Source organism: Saccopteryx leptura, chromosome 5 (genome assembly GCF_036850995.1).
Source record: "Saccopteryx leptura isolate mSacLep1 chromosome 5, mSacLep1_pri_phased_curated, whole genome shotgun sequence".
Taxonomy (NCBI): Eukaryota; Metazoa; Chordata; class Mammalia; order Chiroptera; family Emballonuridae; genus Saccopteryx; species Saccopteryx leptura.
The window spans coordinates 115,157,967-115,171,563 of record NC_089507.1 but is presented as its reverse complement, the minus strand read 5'-3'; the positions used below and the strand labels follow the sequence as shown (position 1 = coordinate 115,171,563).

Here is a 13,597-nt window from a genome sequence, read left to right as displayed (position 1 = left end):
TTTAAACTAACGGCAGAATGCGCAGCCCAGTTCCACTGAAACATAATCTGCTGCTGAATCCAGACTGGGAGGGAAGAGTAAAAATACTGTAGTTGTCCTCTTGTCCTTTTTCTACCCTTCTATCACCTGCCTGAACAGCTAGTCAGGTGCCCGAGTTGCAGAGGATAAGTCTGCAGGCTTGATGCCCATGGTCTAAACGCCTCCACCCCCCAAAATAGAAGAGTAATTCCTAACCTAGAAATACAGAACCCTCAGGCCCTTCCATTTGGGAAGAGTTCACAGTGGTAGAAACTATGTAGACAGGTTCTCACATATGACTACATTCTTATAGTTAAGTCAAATATTTCAGAGCATATGTGGATCATCTAAGGATCAAGGACACAGGTTCTCCTTAATCACTCAAGGCCATACAGTACAAAAGCAGCAGGTAAAAGGTGGGAACCTATACAATGGACTCTACAGTCCAGGACTTAACTTTAGTGTACATCCCACCACCAGGCCAAATCCCTAAGAGCCAGCCTCACAATGTTGCTTTTAAAAACCTGGCATTTGTTAAAAATGGTAATGAAGAATTTATACAAGTGTTGTAATAGGGTAGGGAGACTGACCTCAACTTCACATACAGGAAAGCAAGCTGGGGACTTACAGCCAATGAGCAGTGAGGATGCAAAATGAGTAACAGGAAGGCAGCAAGGGGAGGGGTGTGCACCATGGTGGCCAAAAGGTGTTCTTGCTTCCAGTGAGTCTGATCGAAAATGAGCTTCTAAAAAAGTCCACCTAGTTTGCTAAGGAGGGAGTCTTTGTCAACATACAGCTAAAACAGACTTTCTAGCATTGAAAGATCATTGATTTTGAAAACCAAAGCTTTAGATAATATTTTGAAAAATGCCGTAACATTTGTATAAAATGGCGATTTTCAACTGGTGAGCCACAAGAATTTTTAAAACACACAAAACCTGACTATTTAGTAAGGGGCACTGACCTCTTTTCCCTAAAGATTGTCAAATAAAAAAAATGACAACAACCAACACAGCAGTAGCCATTCAGGGTGAATGAATCAAAATTATACCTATTTTTTTTTTGGTCAGATCAGCAAAAAATGTATTTTTTGGTGTCAGAGAATTTAATTAATGTGCCATGAGATGAAAAAAGCTGAAAATGGCTGGTATAAAATATATTGTAATAAGAAGAAATGCACAAAACAAAGTTTTACAAATTCTTTTGTGTGTATATATTAGAGGCTGAATTTCATAAAAGTTACAATTACTTGGTTTATTTTCAGAACTCTTCTGTACTATCTGGAACAAATCTGAAACTTAAGATGAAAGCCTCTTGGTTGCTGGCATTAAGGACTAACTGTGTTGAAGTTACAGCTTGCTTCTAGTCACCAATGTCCCTGTAATGCCTTCTGGTGTGTAAAAGCAATTAAATCAAATTTGTGCTCTGCCTGCTTTGATAATGTCCTGATCATTTAAGTGTCATATTACTTGCAAATCTATTCTGCATGATACTATAAAGTGACTTTCATATATTTCTTAAAATTCCAGGTAAAGAAATGGAATTTCGAAAAGATCTTGCTTGTTTTTGTCACATTGAAATGAAAAATTCTTTGAAGAGATCTTCAGAAGTCTTATTTATGTAACATTCATTAAAGCCAGTGAGAGAATAAATCTCAGTAGCAGCAATAGCTGAAGTATGAAATATATTTAAAAACTCAATGAATTTATTTTGCATGGGAATGTTATTAATAAATATCAAGTTTGACACTAGAATTAAAAGGGGCACTGAAAACAGCAAGAGGAAAAACTTGGAAAGTCGGTGGTCTAGTGTCTTATGTTGTCGTTTTCTTCTCTGGCTCCAAGATTGGGGGCTTTTCCTTATTATCATCACCTAGTCACGTGCCCCTTCTTTTTATATGAGGATTCAAAAATTTATTTCTAGAATATTTTATAGTTCTAATATTTATAATTATTAATACTTTGGTTTCTTATCTACTTGAAATCTTAATGAAATAAAAATCTGAAAGTCTATTTTCCCATTTTACTTATGTTCCTAGCACATACATACTCTTCTTTTTTTAAAAGGATTGTTTTAGCGTTGTTGATTTTTAGAGAGAGATGGAGAGATGAAAAGATGGAGAGAGAAAGGAAGAACATTTGTTGTTGCACATATTCATGCCTTTACTGGTGGATTCTTGTGTGTGCTCTTATCAGGGATCAAACCAACCCATAACCTGAGCACAGCGGGATGATGCTGTAACCACTGAACCACCCAGCTGGGGACTGTTCTAGCTTCTTTTTTTATTAATTAAAAAAGAATTTTTTGAACGTATATTTTATTGATTTTAGAGAGGAAGAGAGGAAGGGAGGGAAGGAGAGAGGGAAAGACAGAGATAGGAACTTCAATCTGTTCCTGTATGTGCTCTGTCGGGGGATCAAACCAGCAACCTATGCTTCAGGATGATGCTCTAACCAACAACGGAGCCGCTTGGCCAAGGCCTGTTTTAGCTTCTTAAGTGAAATACCCAGCAACCGAAAATGTTTTACATCAACTTCTTTAAGGTATAAAGCTGTCGTGCAAACAACCTGACAAAATGTATCACTGCAAAGTAAAAATACCCAATTTAAATTATTTTTGGCATTTTTATTTAATAAATAACTTCAGTAAACAGCATTGTAAAAAGTGAACTGTTAAAATTAAAAGGCAGTTACAATAAGAACGTGACTAATCTGAAACTAAATGGCCAAACAGCAAGAAGCAGATGTACAGTGGTCTGTCATTAGCACTAAAGTGGGGCTGGCACTTGGGCAGCGACAGCGCAGGCCACAGTACCGTTGCACATGCTCATACACAGGCGGGTTTACAGTGGAAACACGGAAAAGAAAGTACTGTTTAAAAAAAATTTACCCTCAGATTGCAAACACATTAAATGATTAGCAGTGGTGATAAAAAGCACCAGGTTTTAAACAAAATAAAATAAACTTGCCCGAAGGTCCCCAGTTCAAACAAAAAATGACGTAAATTAAGGACTTTATGTAAATAGTGCTAAATTAAGGGGATTTTTTGCAGAAAATTTCCCAATACTTTATCCAAGGTTGGAATTTATAGAGAAGGCATAAAAGTTACCAAAATTAAGTAACTCTTACAATAGCACAAAGGTTTTTAAAGCTGTTTTCCCTTCCTAACTGACATTTTCCCATGACCTTTGTATATCCAATATTTCAAAACTATTTTACACAATTAACATACTCTCATCTTTCAGATGTGTCTCCAGTCGTGTCTAATAGGCAAATATTTCAGAAAAAAATATTTCTGAAACAATTCTAAGCTAGTTAGTAAGACATTTACTTTGGATTTTTTAAACTGAAAACTGACATATCTATAAAACTAAAAATCAATTTGCATACTTGATGACTAAACTCTCATACCCACTACTTAACTATTGCTGTTTCAGTTATTCTAAAATATCACTTAATCCAATAAGAGCCTGACTGAATAGTCCAGGAGAAAAGGTCAAAAAGGCACCACGTGACCTTAGCTGACAAGGATAACAATCCTGTCGCATGCCTTTGTGTTAGTCCCTGGCATTGATTATAACATTGTTTTCAAAATAACAAAAAAAATTTAAATTATACATATTGTACATTTTCAAAACCTGCAAATGAGCAAGACACATGGTGACACTGCCTGGGCAATCTTAGCTGAGAGTCACTACCCTGCATTCAGCGCTGCCTGGTCTGCAAGGCAGTGCTCACTTTCCCTCATACTTCGGATTGACAACAGTTGTCACGGCGCTCTTATAAATAGGATTTTCACCCTAAAAAAAAAAGTGAGAAAATGGTCAGTTACTGTACTGAAATCATGTAGTATTATTTTATAAAACAATATTAAAAGCTACAGTCATTTTCAGAAGTCACTTCTGTTTTATCAACCCAGATATCATGCTCAATTATTTAAAAAGGTATTCATAAAACCACACAACTATGAAAGCAATGAACACTGCCCCTGGCCAGGCGTGCTCCCCTGTGGGCCCTCCCCGGCTGCGGAGCAGGCTGGCGAAGTCCAGAGGGGTGGAGTGAGGAGGGGAGGCTGTTCCACTTGCTCTCTTTAGTTAGTTTTGAATCCCTGTCTTAAGAAAGAATTACCATATTTCCCCATATAATGTATAAGACGGCCCCACGTATAAGGCACACCTTAATTTTGGGGCCTGAAATTTGGGAAAAAAAGTGTATTACATAGTTATTGAACTCAAGTTTTATTCATCATAAAATTCATACAACTCCTCATCACTGTCAAACTATCCATTCAGCTTAGTGTATCCCAAGGTTCTCTTTACCACGCCACATTCACAGAGCTCCAGGGAAAAGCAACCTGGTCTCATCTCTCCAGGCAGAGGAGAACATAAGCTCCATCTCCACACATGCTGCAGATGGCTTTTCCAGTCTACCTGAATCATTACCAGCTAGAAGCACCGGTCATTGGGACTTGGACGTGAGCTGCAAAGTATAGAATTGTGACAATTCCAGTGCCATGCGGACTTTTCCTGGATGTGGACTTTTCCTGGACTCCTGCTCCTTGTGACAGCTCCTAACAGACTGAACTGGGGTTGGGTTGCATTTTTCAGGGATTTGGCATGGTGATGGGGCCAATTTGGACTTGGTGAACATGTTAAGGACACTACTCTTTTATGGATTCTTGCTGTATTGGCCAAGAGTTTGCTTAAAGGCTTTAATCATTGTAGAAAAAAAAAAATAGAAGACTAGATAAAGAAGATGTGGCACATATACACCATGGTATACTATTCAGCCATAAGAAATGATGACATCGGATCACTTACAACAAAATGGTGGGATCCTGTTAACATTATACAGAGTGAAACAAGTAAATCAGAAAAAAACAAGAACTGCAGGATTCCATACATTGGTGGGACATAAAAACGAGACTAAGAGACATGGACAAGAGTGTGGTGGTTACGGGGGGTGGGGAGGAGGGAAGGAGGGAGAGGGAGAGGGAGAGGGAGAGGGGGAGGGGTACAAAGAAAACTAGATAGAAGGTGACGGAGGACAATCTCTCTTTGGGTGATGGGTATGCAACAGAATTGAATGACAAGATAACCTGGACATGTTTTCTCTGAATATATGTACCCTGATTTATTGATGTCGCCCCATTAAAATGAAAATTTATTTATAAAAAAAACCAAAAAACTCCCATTCATTAGCTTGTCCTCATCTGTATCTGATGATGAATCACTGTCTTCATATATTGCCTCATCCTCAGTTCCATCTATGGCATTTGAAATGCCACACTTCTTAAATGACTTGGCAACGATCTCAATCTTGATACTATCCCAGGATCTTTTCACCAAGGTACACACTTCTCCTATAGTTGGTTTCTTCACTCTTCCTGCTGGTGTCGTATTGTCCCCAGAAGACGTCATCCATTGGTTCCTTTCGTGACTCATGGCAGCTTTGAAGGGTTTGTTAATGCTGACATCAAGTGGTTGGAGCTGGGATGTCAAGTCTCCAGGTATGACGGCAAATTTTGTTTTTGGCTCTGCAGCAATCTTCTTTGTGTTTGTTGTTATGTGTGCCCTGAACTGATCAAGCACCAATAGGGCAGGTTTGTGTAAGAGCTCACCTGGTCTCCTCCAGACTTTCTCAAACCAGATCTTCATCCCATCCTGATCCCTCCAACCCTTGTCATGAACGTGGACAATCACTCTTCAAGGAATGTCTTCTTTTGGCATTGTTTTGTGTTTGAAAATCAGCATAGAGGGCAGCTTGGTTCTGTCAGCACAACAAGCTAGAACAACTGGATAATGGCTCTTTTCATGTCCACTTGTCTTCACAGTTACAGTTTCCGTCCCCTTCTTATCAACAGTTCTGTTACTTGGGACGTCAAATTGAAGGGGGACTTTGTCCACATTTGCAATCTGTCCCAACTCAAACTAATGTGTCTTCCGACAATGAATGACAAAACGATGAAATTCAAGGACCTTCAGCTCACAGCTTTCAGGTACTTTTGGGCAAGTCTGGTGTGTGTACGCATGTTCAGTCCATTCTGTTTCATGAACCTGAAGCACCAACTGTGTCCTCCTTTGAGATCTTTGACTTCTTTTTCATCAGCAATTCTTCTTGCCTCATGCTGAACCATCTTTGTGGACACAGGAATTCCAACTGCCCTTTGCTTTTCAATCCATATCTTCAATTCCCTCTCTAAGTCAGGCCATTTTGCAGACTTGCCTCTTATGACCTTCTGCTGTGGCGTTTCCAGTAGGGTTTCTTCTTCCCACAGCCAGTGTCGGATTGATCTCTCAGTTGGAGGAGGACCAAACTTACATTCAGCAGCACAATTTCCATTCACTTTTGCAAACTGGATCACTTTTAATTTGAATTCGGCACTCTATTAAAATCTTTTCTGATCCATTTCTGGGCAGAACATGGCAAGACATAACCTACCGTAATATACCGGTTACAAGTACGAAACAATGAGCTCGAAGACAAATGTGAAAAAGGAAATGCAAGTAAAAAAATCTACAACACTGTGTAAGACACACCCAGTAAAAACTGAGCGTCAGAATTTTTTGGAGAAGGGTGCAACTTATACATGAGGAAATACAGTAACTCTGTTTTCATCAACTGCCTAATTCTTAACCCTTTCAGTGTGCATGGAGGTGCTGATAATTAACAGGAATCCTTGGCTTTCAATCCTGGGAGGGAAAGAGGGAGAGGGTGGTGCTTCACAGTCAGACCTATAACGAATGTTCCGGACGAGGCTGTCAGTGGCCCTGAGGGCACCACTGGGCCTCCACCCAGTCACCACGCTGCCCAATACGCTTGGAATGTTAACAAACATAATTTCCATTCTTCATAAAATAAGTGTTATTCTTTAATATTGTACTGCTGAAATTATTTTTATTGCACTACTATAATTTAATAAAGAGTATTGAAAGTCAAGTCCAGTAAATGACTCCAAACCATATAAACACGAGAGATCCTTCAAGATGCTACAATATATTGAGTGATGTTTTAAGTAGGAAAATAACTAAGAAAAAAATTATTTTAAGTAACAAGAAAGGCCCTGGCCGGGGTGGCTCAGTGGACAAAGCGCTTCCTGGCACACTGAGGTTGCAGATCAGATCTCCAATCAGGGCACGGATGAGAAGCCAGCAGTGAGTGCACAACTAAATGGAGCAACTAAGTGGAACAAGTTGATGCTTCTCCCCACCCCACCCCCCAAAAAATCAATGGAAAAGTTAAAAAAAATAAAAGTAAAAAGAGAAAATTCATGACGGGCAGCTCAGGTTAAGAAAAATAAAAATAAAAGGAAAATAACATACAACCTCACAGCACCATTTTCCTAAAAATTTCTGATGCTAATTGATACATTCAAATACCTGCTGTAGTATTTTCTTTCTAGTTCTTATAAACTGAAAGTAGGCTTGAAAGCCAAGTGAGAAGTACAGCCATATAATTCTCTATTAGAGAAAATTACAGTGAGTACAAATCAAATATTAAAAAACTTAAAATACTGAGGTTTTAGACAAAAATTAAGATTTTAAAATATGGTTTAGTTTTTTATCTCACTATAGAACTATTTGCAATAATTTAAAAAAAAATATTTATGGAAAGCATCTAAACAGTAATTTTTGCTTTTAAATTTTATTCACACTTCACTACAGAGTATATTTGGATCTGGCTTTCATTACCAAAAATTCCTGCCCTCTAGAGGAGAATACAGTCTGGTGGATGGTAAATATGAAAATAAATTAAGTCCCTTTGATATACTGCAAAATAGAATTACATGGATAATAAAGGAACGGTATAAAAAGGGACTGAGTACAGGTAAGACGTCGAAAGGCAAACAGAACCATCTGCAAAGTCAGGTGTAGGAAAAGGAACAGCACATTTATGTAGAAAATAGCCACAGCTCAGAAGTTTCAGGGTGTGTGGGTGAGTGCATGTTTTGCAGCCGGAAAGTGGAGAATGGACAAGAAAGAAGACAGTGCCCAGTCAGAGAAGATCCTGGATGCATGCTAACATGTTGGGATTTCCCCCTGTAGACAGAAGATCGTCGAGGGGGAAGCGGGTGTGTCAGGGCTGGGTCCTGAGAGACACCATGACTTCAGCTCAGAAGCGAGTCAGAGAATGAGAACAGGACAGCATATCCTCCCAGAGAGCAAAACACAACCTGATAGGTCATCTTTTCAGAAAGATGGAGGAACTCAGGATCGCTCACAGACATTAGATAATCTGGATGATAAAAATCACGTAAGATACCAAATTCTGAGCTTCATCCCAACTGGAGCTAATGTATTGTCATATACACATTACAGCAGACATTTCGCGTGGAGCCAGGAAACTGGATCTAGCAACTGCATTCTTAAATTATACAGCACAGGTAAGACACACTTGTTATTTCTGTCTTCCAATCCGCACATGTCAGCACTGCCCACTCTTTCAAATGCTAGGAAAATAAATTACCATTTACTTAAGTTTATTTAAAATACTGCATTAGGTAAATCTAATTTTTAATACTTAAGAATTATAAAGAGGTACATAAAATACTCCAGAAATAAAAAAAACACACACACAAAAAAACACTGTTACTGATGAGTCCAAAGTATAATTTATATGGCAGAACTTACCTCTGAAGAAAAGCTTGCCTTTTCATATATACAAACATTTATATTTATTATTCAAAGTCCACTCAAACAAAATTCAGCATGCAAGGTTAGAGATAAAATGAAACTATCTGCATTAGGCATCATTTTAAATGGAAGTAAACCAAAATAATTCAGATTAGTGTTCATCGTTCAGAATGCAGAGCCACCCTTCTCCCAGTAAAAAGCAAAGGCTGTAAATCTAGAGCACAGGGCTAGATTCAGACAGGAAATGTCAGCTCAGCAACGCTGCCTCTGTGCCGCTCTGGGGGCTGACGGTGGCGACAGAAGCACCTCCGTGAACCACACTAGATACACGATGCGCTGCTCTGAGACTAGGGACCCATTTATTTTCCATAACAGCAGGGACGAAACACTAGACAATTTTTTTAATCCACTTTAACTATTATAAAATTGGCAATTTGATTTTTCTCATGTCCCTACAAGAGCGTCTTATGTGCTGAAATAATCACAGGGGCCAATTAATATGACAACATAACTGACTGGCAGACTTCGTCCCGTATCAGAAACATACCATGATTTATTTTCATTTCTTGATGTTCATTCATGAATTTCTATTTTTTATTTCTACTTGAACTTTTCTTGAAAAAGCAACTCAGAAGAATCTGCAGCTGTTATTCTGGGTTTCACTAATGAATAGAGACATTTTTACTTTTGCTTCTTAAATTACCCAAAATGCTTATTTTGGCTGAAGCAGTAACATTTTAGCCAAAAATTATATTAGTAATACAAACATTAAATTTCACTGTTATTGGTAACTTCTTTCAAAGTACAACTTAACATACAGCAAAGGTGAAAATTTCACTTTTCAGTAGGACATAGAGAATTTTTTTACCTATGAGAAGTAACCATAAGAAATTGTCAGTATTCAACTGTTTGAGACCTACTACAAAAAAGAAAGAAAACCAAGCAAATGTTTCCTTCTAAAAGTAACTTTCTGGAAAGTATTAGATAAGAAAGTGGCAAGTCTCAGACTAATATGAAAATGGAGCAACCTGCCCATATATGAATCTGACTATAATTTATTGCCATTAAGTTGAACTTTGCCATTTCAAAAATCTTAAAATCTACTAAGAAAAGAAAAATCAGACCAGTGTTGGTTTTTATGTTTTGTTTTGTTTTTACAGTGACAGAGAGTCAGAGAAAGGGATAGATAGGGACAGACAGACATAAACCTAGAGATGAGAAACATCAATCATCAGTTTTTCGTTGTGACACCTTAGTTGTTCATTGATTGCTTTCTCATATGTGCCTTGACCGCGGGCCTTCAGTAGACGGAGTAACCCCTTGCTCGAGCCAGTGACCTTAGGTCCAAGCTGGTGAGCTTTGCTCAAACCAGATGAGCCCGTGCTCAAGCTGGCGACCTCAGGGTCTTGAACCTGGGTCCTCCACATCCCAGTCCGATACTCTATCTACTGCGTCACCGCCTGGTCAGGCTTGGTTTCTAATATTACTGATGTTTTTCCTACAGGTCTAAAAATATTAAACAATCCTATAATGAGACCGTATTTGTTATTATTTTATAAGCAAAACTATAGTGCTGGTTTCTGTGTAATAAAGTGATTTCCCTGATCCAATGCTTGCCCAACACAGAAGTGTTTGTTACCCTTAAGTTATGAAATGTCAAAGAGCTGTAATTCTCTATAAAGAGTAAGTTGTCCTAACCAGGTGCCACCCCAACCCCCAGGCATGTGACTGCTGCTGGAACAATACTGAGGACAACCTGGGCCTGGAGCCCAGCCACAGGCTCTGAGTTTCAGCCATCCCACCAACCAGACATGTGAACTGGGGCAAGTCACCCAATTCTCCTCGTGCCTCAGTGTCCTCATGTGTGAAATAAGAATAAAATTAGTTAGGAGAGGAAAGAATAATTCTGGATCACTAGACAGGATAATGTGTTCTAATCACAATCTTTTGTACAAAGTTTTAGGGGCCTATACTAAAATAGGCAGGAAGCATGTCATGCAAATTCAGATACAAGGAAGAATCCTGCCCACTACTGGTAAGTGACCATGATAAACTTGTCATCCAGGTAAAACACAGTCACCAAAATAGACTGCCCTTGCTTAGAGGGGAGGGTAAGCAAGCCTATTGCAACTATGAAATTTTCAACATTTATAATTATAATAGGGCTTTTTCCTTTAAAGCCTTTGTTAGCTTTTTTAAAAATTCTGTGATTTCAATATTATATCTAACACTCAAATTCAGTCATTAACACTTATTTATGTGTATACATAAATAAAAAGTCTAGTTTTTAAAAGAATTTTAAGTTACAGTCAAGAATAAAGACTTTCAAAGTAGTTATAGAAACAATAAATGCTATGCAAGGTTCCATTTATTTTTTTCTATTTTGCAATTTAGATTTCACAATCATATTTCACTATTTCCCCCTAAAAATTACATAGCATGATTTTTTCTGTAAGGATAACTATCTAAAGCACTGGTCTGTAGTGAGGATTACAGCCAACATGCTGATACTGTGTTGACCAAAAACTACCACGCCACGCTAAAGACATTATTACTGATTCCTGTGTAAAAACACGAAAAATACAGCTCTGGAAAGCGAGCAGCCCAGCCCTACTGGACCCACTCAGTGGGAACTAGGACCTCACCCAGGTCAGCCCAACCACAGCCCGCGTGCCCTTCCCACCACTGTGCGCCCACGCTTCCAGGCCGTTAGCTTAAAGCACTTTTAACAATCGCTCTAAATTAACACACAGAGAGGAAAGCCATCATGTCATCATATCAATAAAAGCCAGACTTTCAGAAAGTGAAAACAGTAATAGGGGACACACAGTGCAGTCAGAAAGGGGACATGTTCACATGCAAAGACTGGAAATGAAAGCAAATACCAACGGCAACTTAGAGACCAGCTTTACGTCCATAGTTTGGATTCTTGAAATTATTAATAGGACTCTTGTAAATCGGGTTTTCTTGCTAAAGTAAAAGAAACATTTTCTAAGGATTTCATCAGAAAAAACTGACATATAGTGTTTTAACACTATAAAAGAGAATTTTTACTATTTTACTATTTTTATATTTCTGAAATTATTTTTTAAAAAACCATGCAAATTGTACTAACATGCGCATGACTAAAATTTATGTATAATTTAAAAATAGTGAAAATAGCTACAGCCTTTCTGCATCAAAAGACAAATGCACAGGGGCCAGTGCCTGCCCCCTCCCCTCCCCTCCCCTCTCCCACCCTGCCCTGCGGGCTCCACACAACCACACCCTGAATGCTAGCACAAACTCATGGCCACTAATAGCTTTTAACTTTTTTTATAAAGCAAGGTTTATTGAGTTATAATTTGTAGAGTTCATATATTCTTGTTAAGTACAGTTCCATGAACTCTCAACTATATAAACACACCTAGAGTCAAGGTCATCCCAAGAACATCCTCCTGACCTTTACCCCTACCCAGCCCCGGGGAAACCATGGACCCTACAACTGTTTGTCTTTTCCAGAATGTCATATAAATAGAATCATTTACATATAATTATAGCCTTGTGAGTCTGGCTGCTTTCCACTTAAGGTTTTTTGTTGGGAGGAATAAAATATGAGAGAGAAAAATCATTCCACTGAATAGGACTCTGCGTTATAGGAGACAAAAGGGCAGAAGAGCAGATTTGAGATCAAAATTATTAAGGAAATGAAAAAACTGACCAAAATAACTAGAAGATACATTCTTATGCTATTTAGTTTTAATGAAATGTATTTAGGATGTTTTGTTTTTCACTAAATGTAAGTTCTCTGAATAATGAGCTTATGGAGGAATAAAACATGTAATGAGTACTTTAATCATCCATTTTAGAGTTAATAAACAAGTCTCAGAAGTGTTACATTACTGTACAACCCACCTTACTATTTTGGATGTTTTGCAACTTACCGTGTCCCATTTGGCATTCATTTTTTCCTTTTCAAATTTGGCAAATTCCCTTCTGTCATGAATTATCATTAAAAGCTTCCAAATCAGCAGCAAGGCCAAGCCAATCAGAACAATTCCGGCAACCACACCAGCGACAATTGGGATGATGTCTGGACCAGTGGGGCACTCTGTAAGTGCGGAGAGAAGACTAATAAGCAGCAGGGACTAACGTGGCCGAGGCAGCCAGCACAGGAGCACTGGGCAGGCCCCTCCACCCCTCCAGAGCGGCAGGGACTGACTCGGACTGACGCGGGAGAGGCAGCCAGCACAGGAGCACTGGGCAGACCCCTCCAGAGCGGCAGGGACTGACGCGGGAGAGGCAGCCAGCACAGGAGCACTGGGCAGACCCCTCCACCCCTCCAGAGCAGCAGGGACTGACGTGGGAGAGGCAGCCAGCACAGGAGCACTGGGCAGACCCCTCCACCCCTCCAGAGCAGCAGGGACTGACGCGGGAGAGGCAGCCAGCACAGGAGCACTGGGCAGACCCCTCCACCCCTCCAGAGCAGCAGGGACTGACGCAGGAGAGGCAGCCAGCACAGGAGCACTGGGCAGACCCCTCCAGAGCAGCAGGGACTGACTCGGGCGAGGCAGCCAGCACAGGAGCACTGGGCAGACCCCTCCAGAGCAGCAGGGACTGACTCGGGCGAGGCAGCCAGCACAGGAGCACTGGGCAGACCCCTCCACCCCTCCAGAGCAGCAGGGACTGACTCGGGCGAGGCAGCCAGCACAGGAGCACTGGGCAGACCCCTCCACCCCTCCAGAGCAGCAGGGACTGACGCGGCCGAGGCAGCCAGCACAGGAGCACTGGGCAGGCCCCTCCAGAGCCACGCAAATGGAGATGCTCCCGGAGTCCATAAAAAAGACACCAGAACTAATGTGTGAGTTAGGCCATAGGCCACAAATTGTACTACATATTATATAAAAACTTACTTTACATATTGGAAATTGAATTTTACATTAGTATCTTCTATGTATCTTCAAAGGT

The 13,597-nt window shown here is 39.8% G+C and overlaps 1 protein-coding gene across 3 annotated transcripts in view; it reads right to left on the bottom strand.

The window, feature by feature from the left end:
* Window positions 1-2,628: 2,628 nt before the first annotated feature.
* Window positions 2,629-13,597, bottom strand: part of ITGB1 (integrin subunit beta 1) — a 62,779-nt gene continuing 51,810 nt past the window's right edge. The window contains exons 15-17 of one of the 3 annotated variants that reach the window (XM_066384513.1): window positions 12,574-12,740; window positions 11,536-11,620; window positions 2,629-3,817 (exon numbers count right to left, since the gene is read on the bottom strand). In XM_066384513.1, coding sequence (XP_066240610.1) covers window positions 11,546-11,620; window positions 12,574-12,740 — 242 coding nt within the window. In that variant the 3' untranslated portion in view covers window positions 2,629-3,817; window positions 11,536-11,545. The remainder of the gene's footprint in view (window positions 3,818-11,535; window positions 11,621-12,573; window positions 12,741-13,597) is intronic. The other 2 variants (XM_066384514.1, XM_066384515.1) reach the window with 2 other exon arrangements.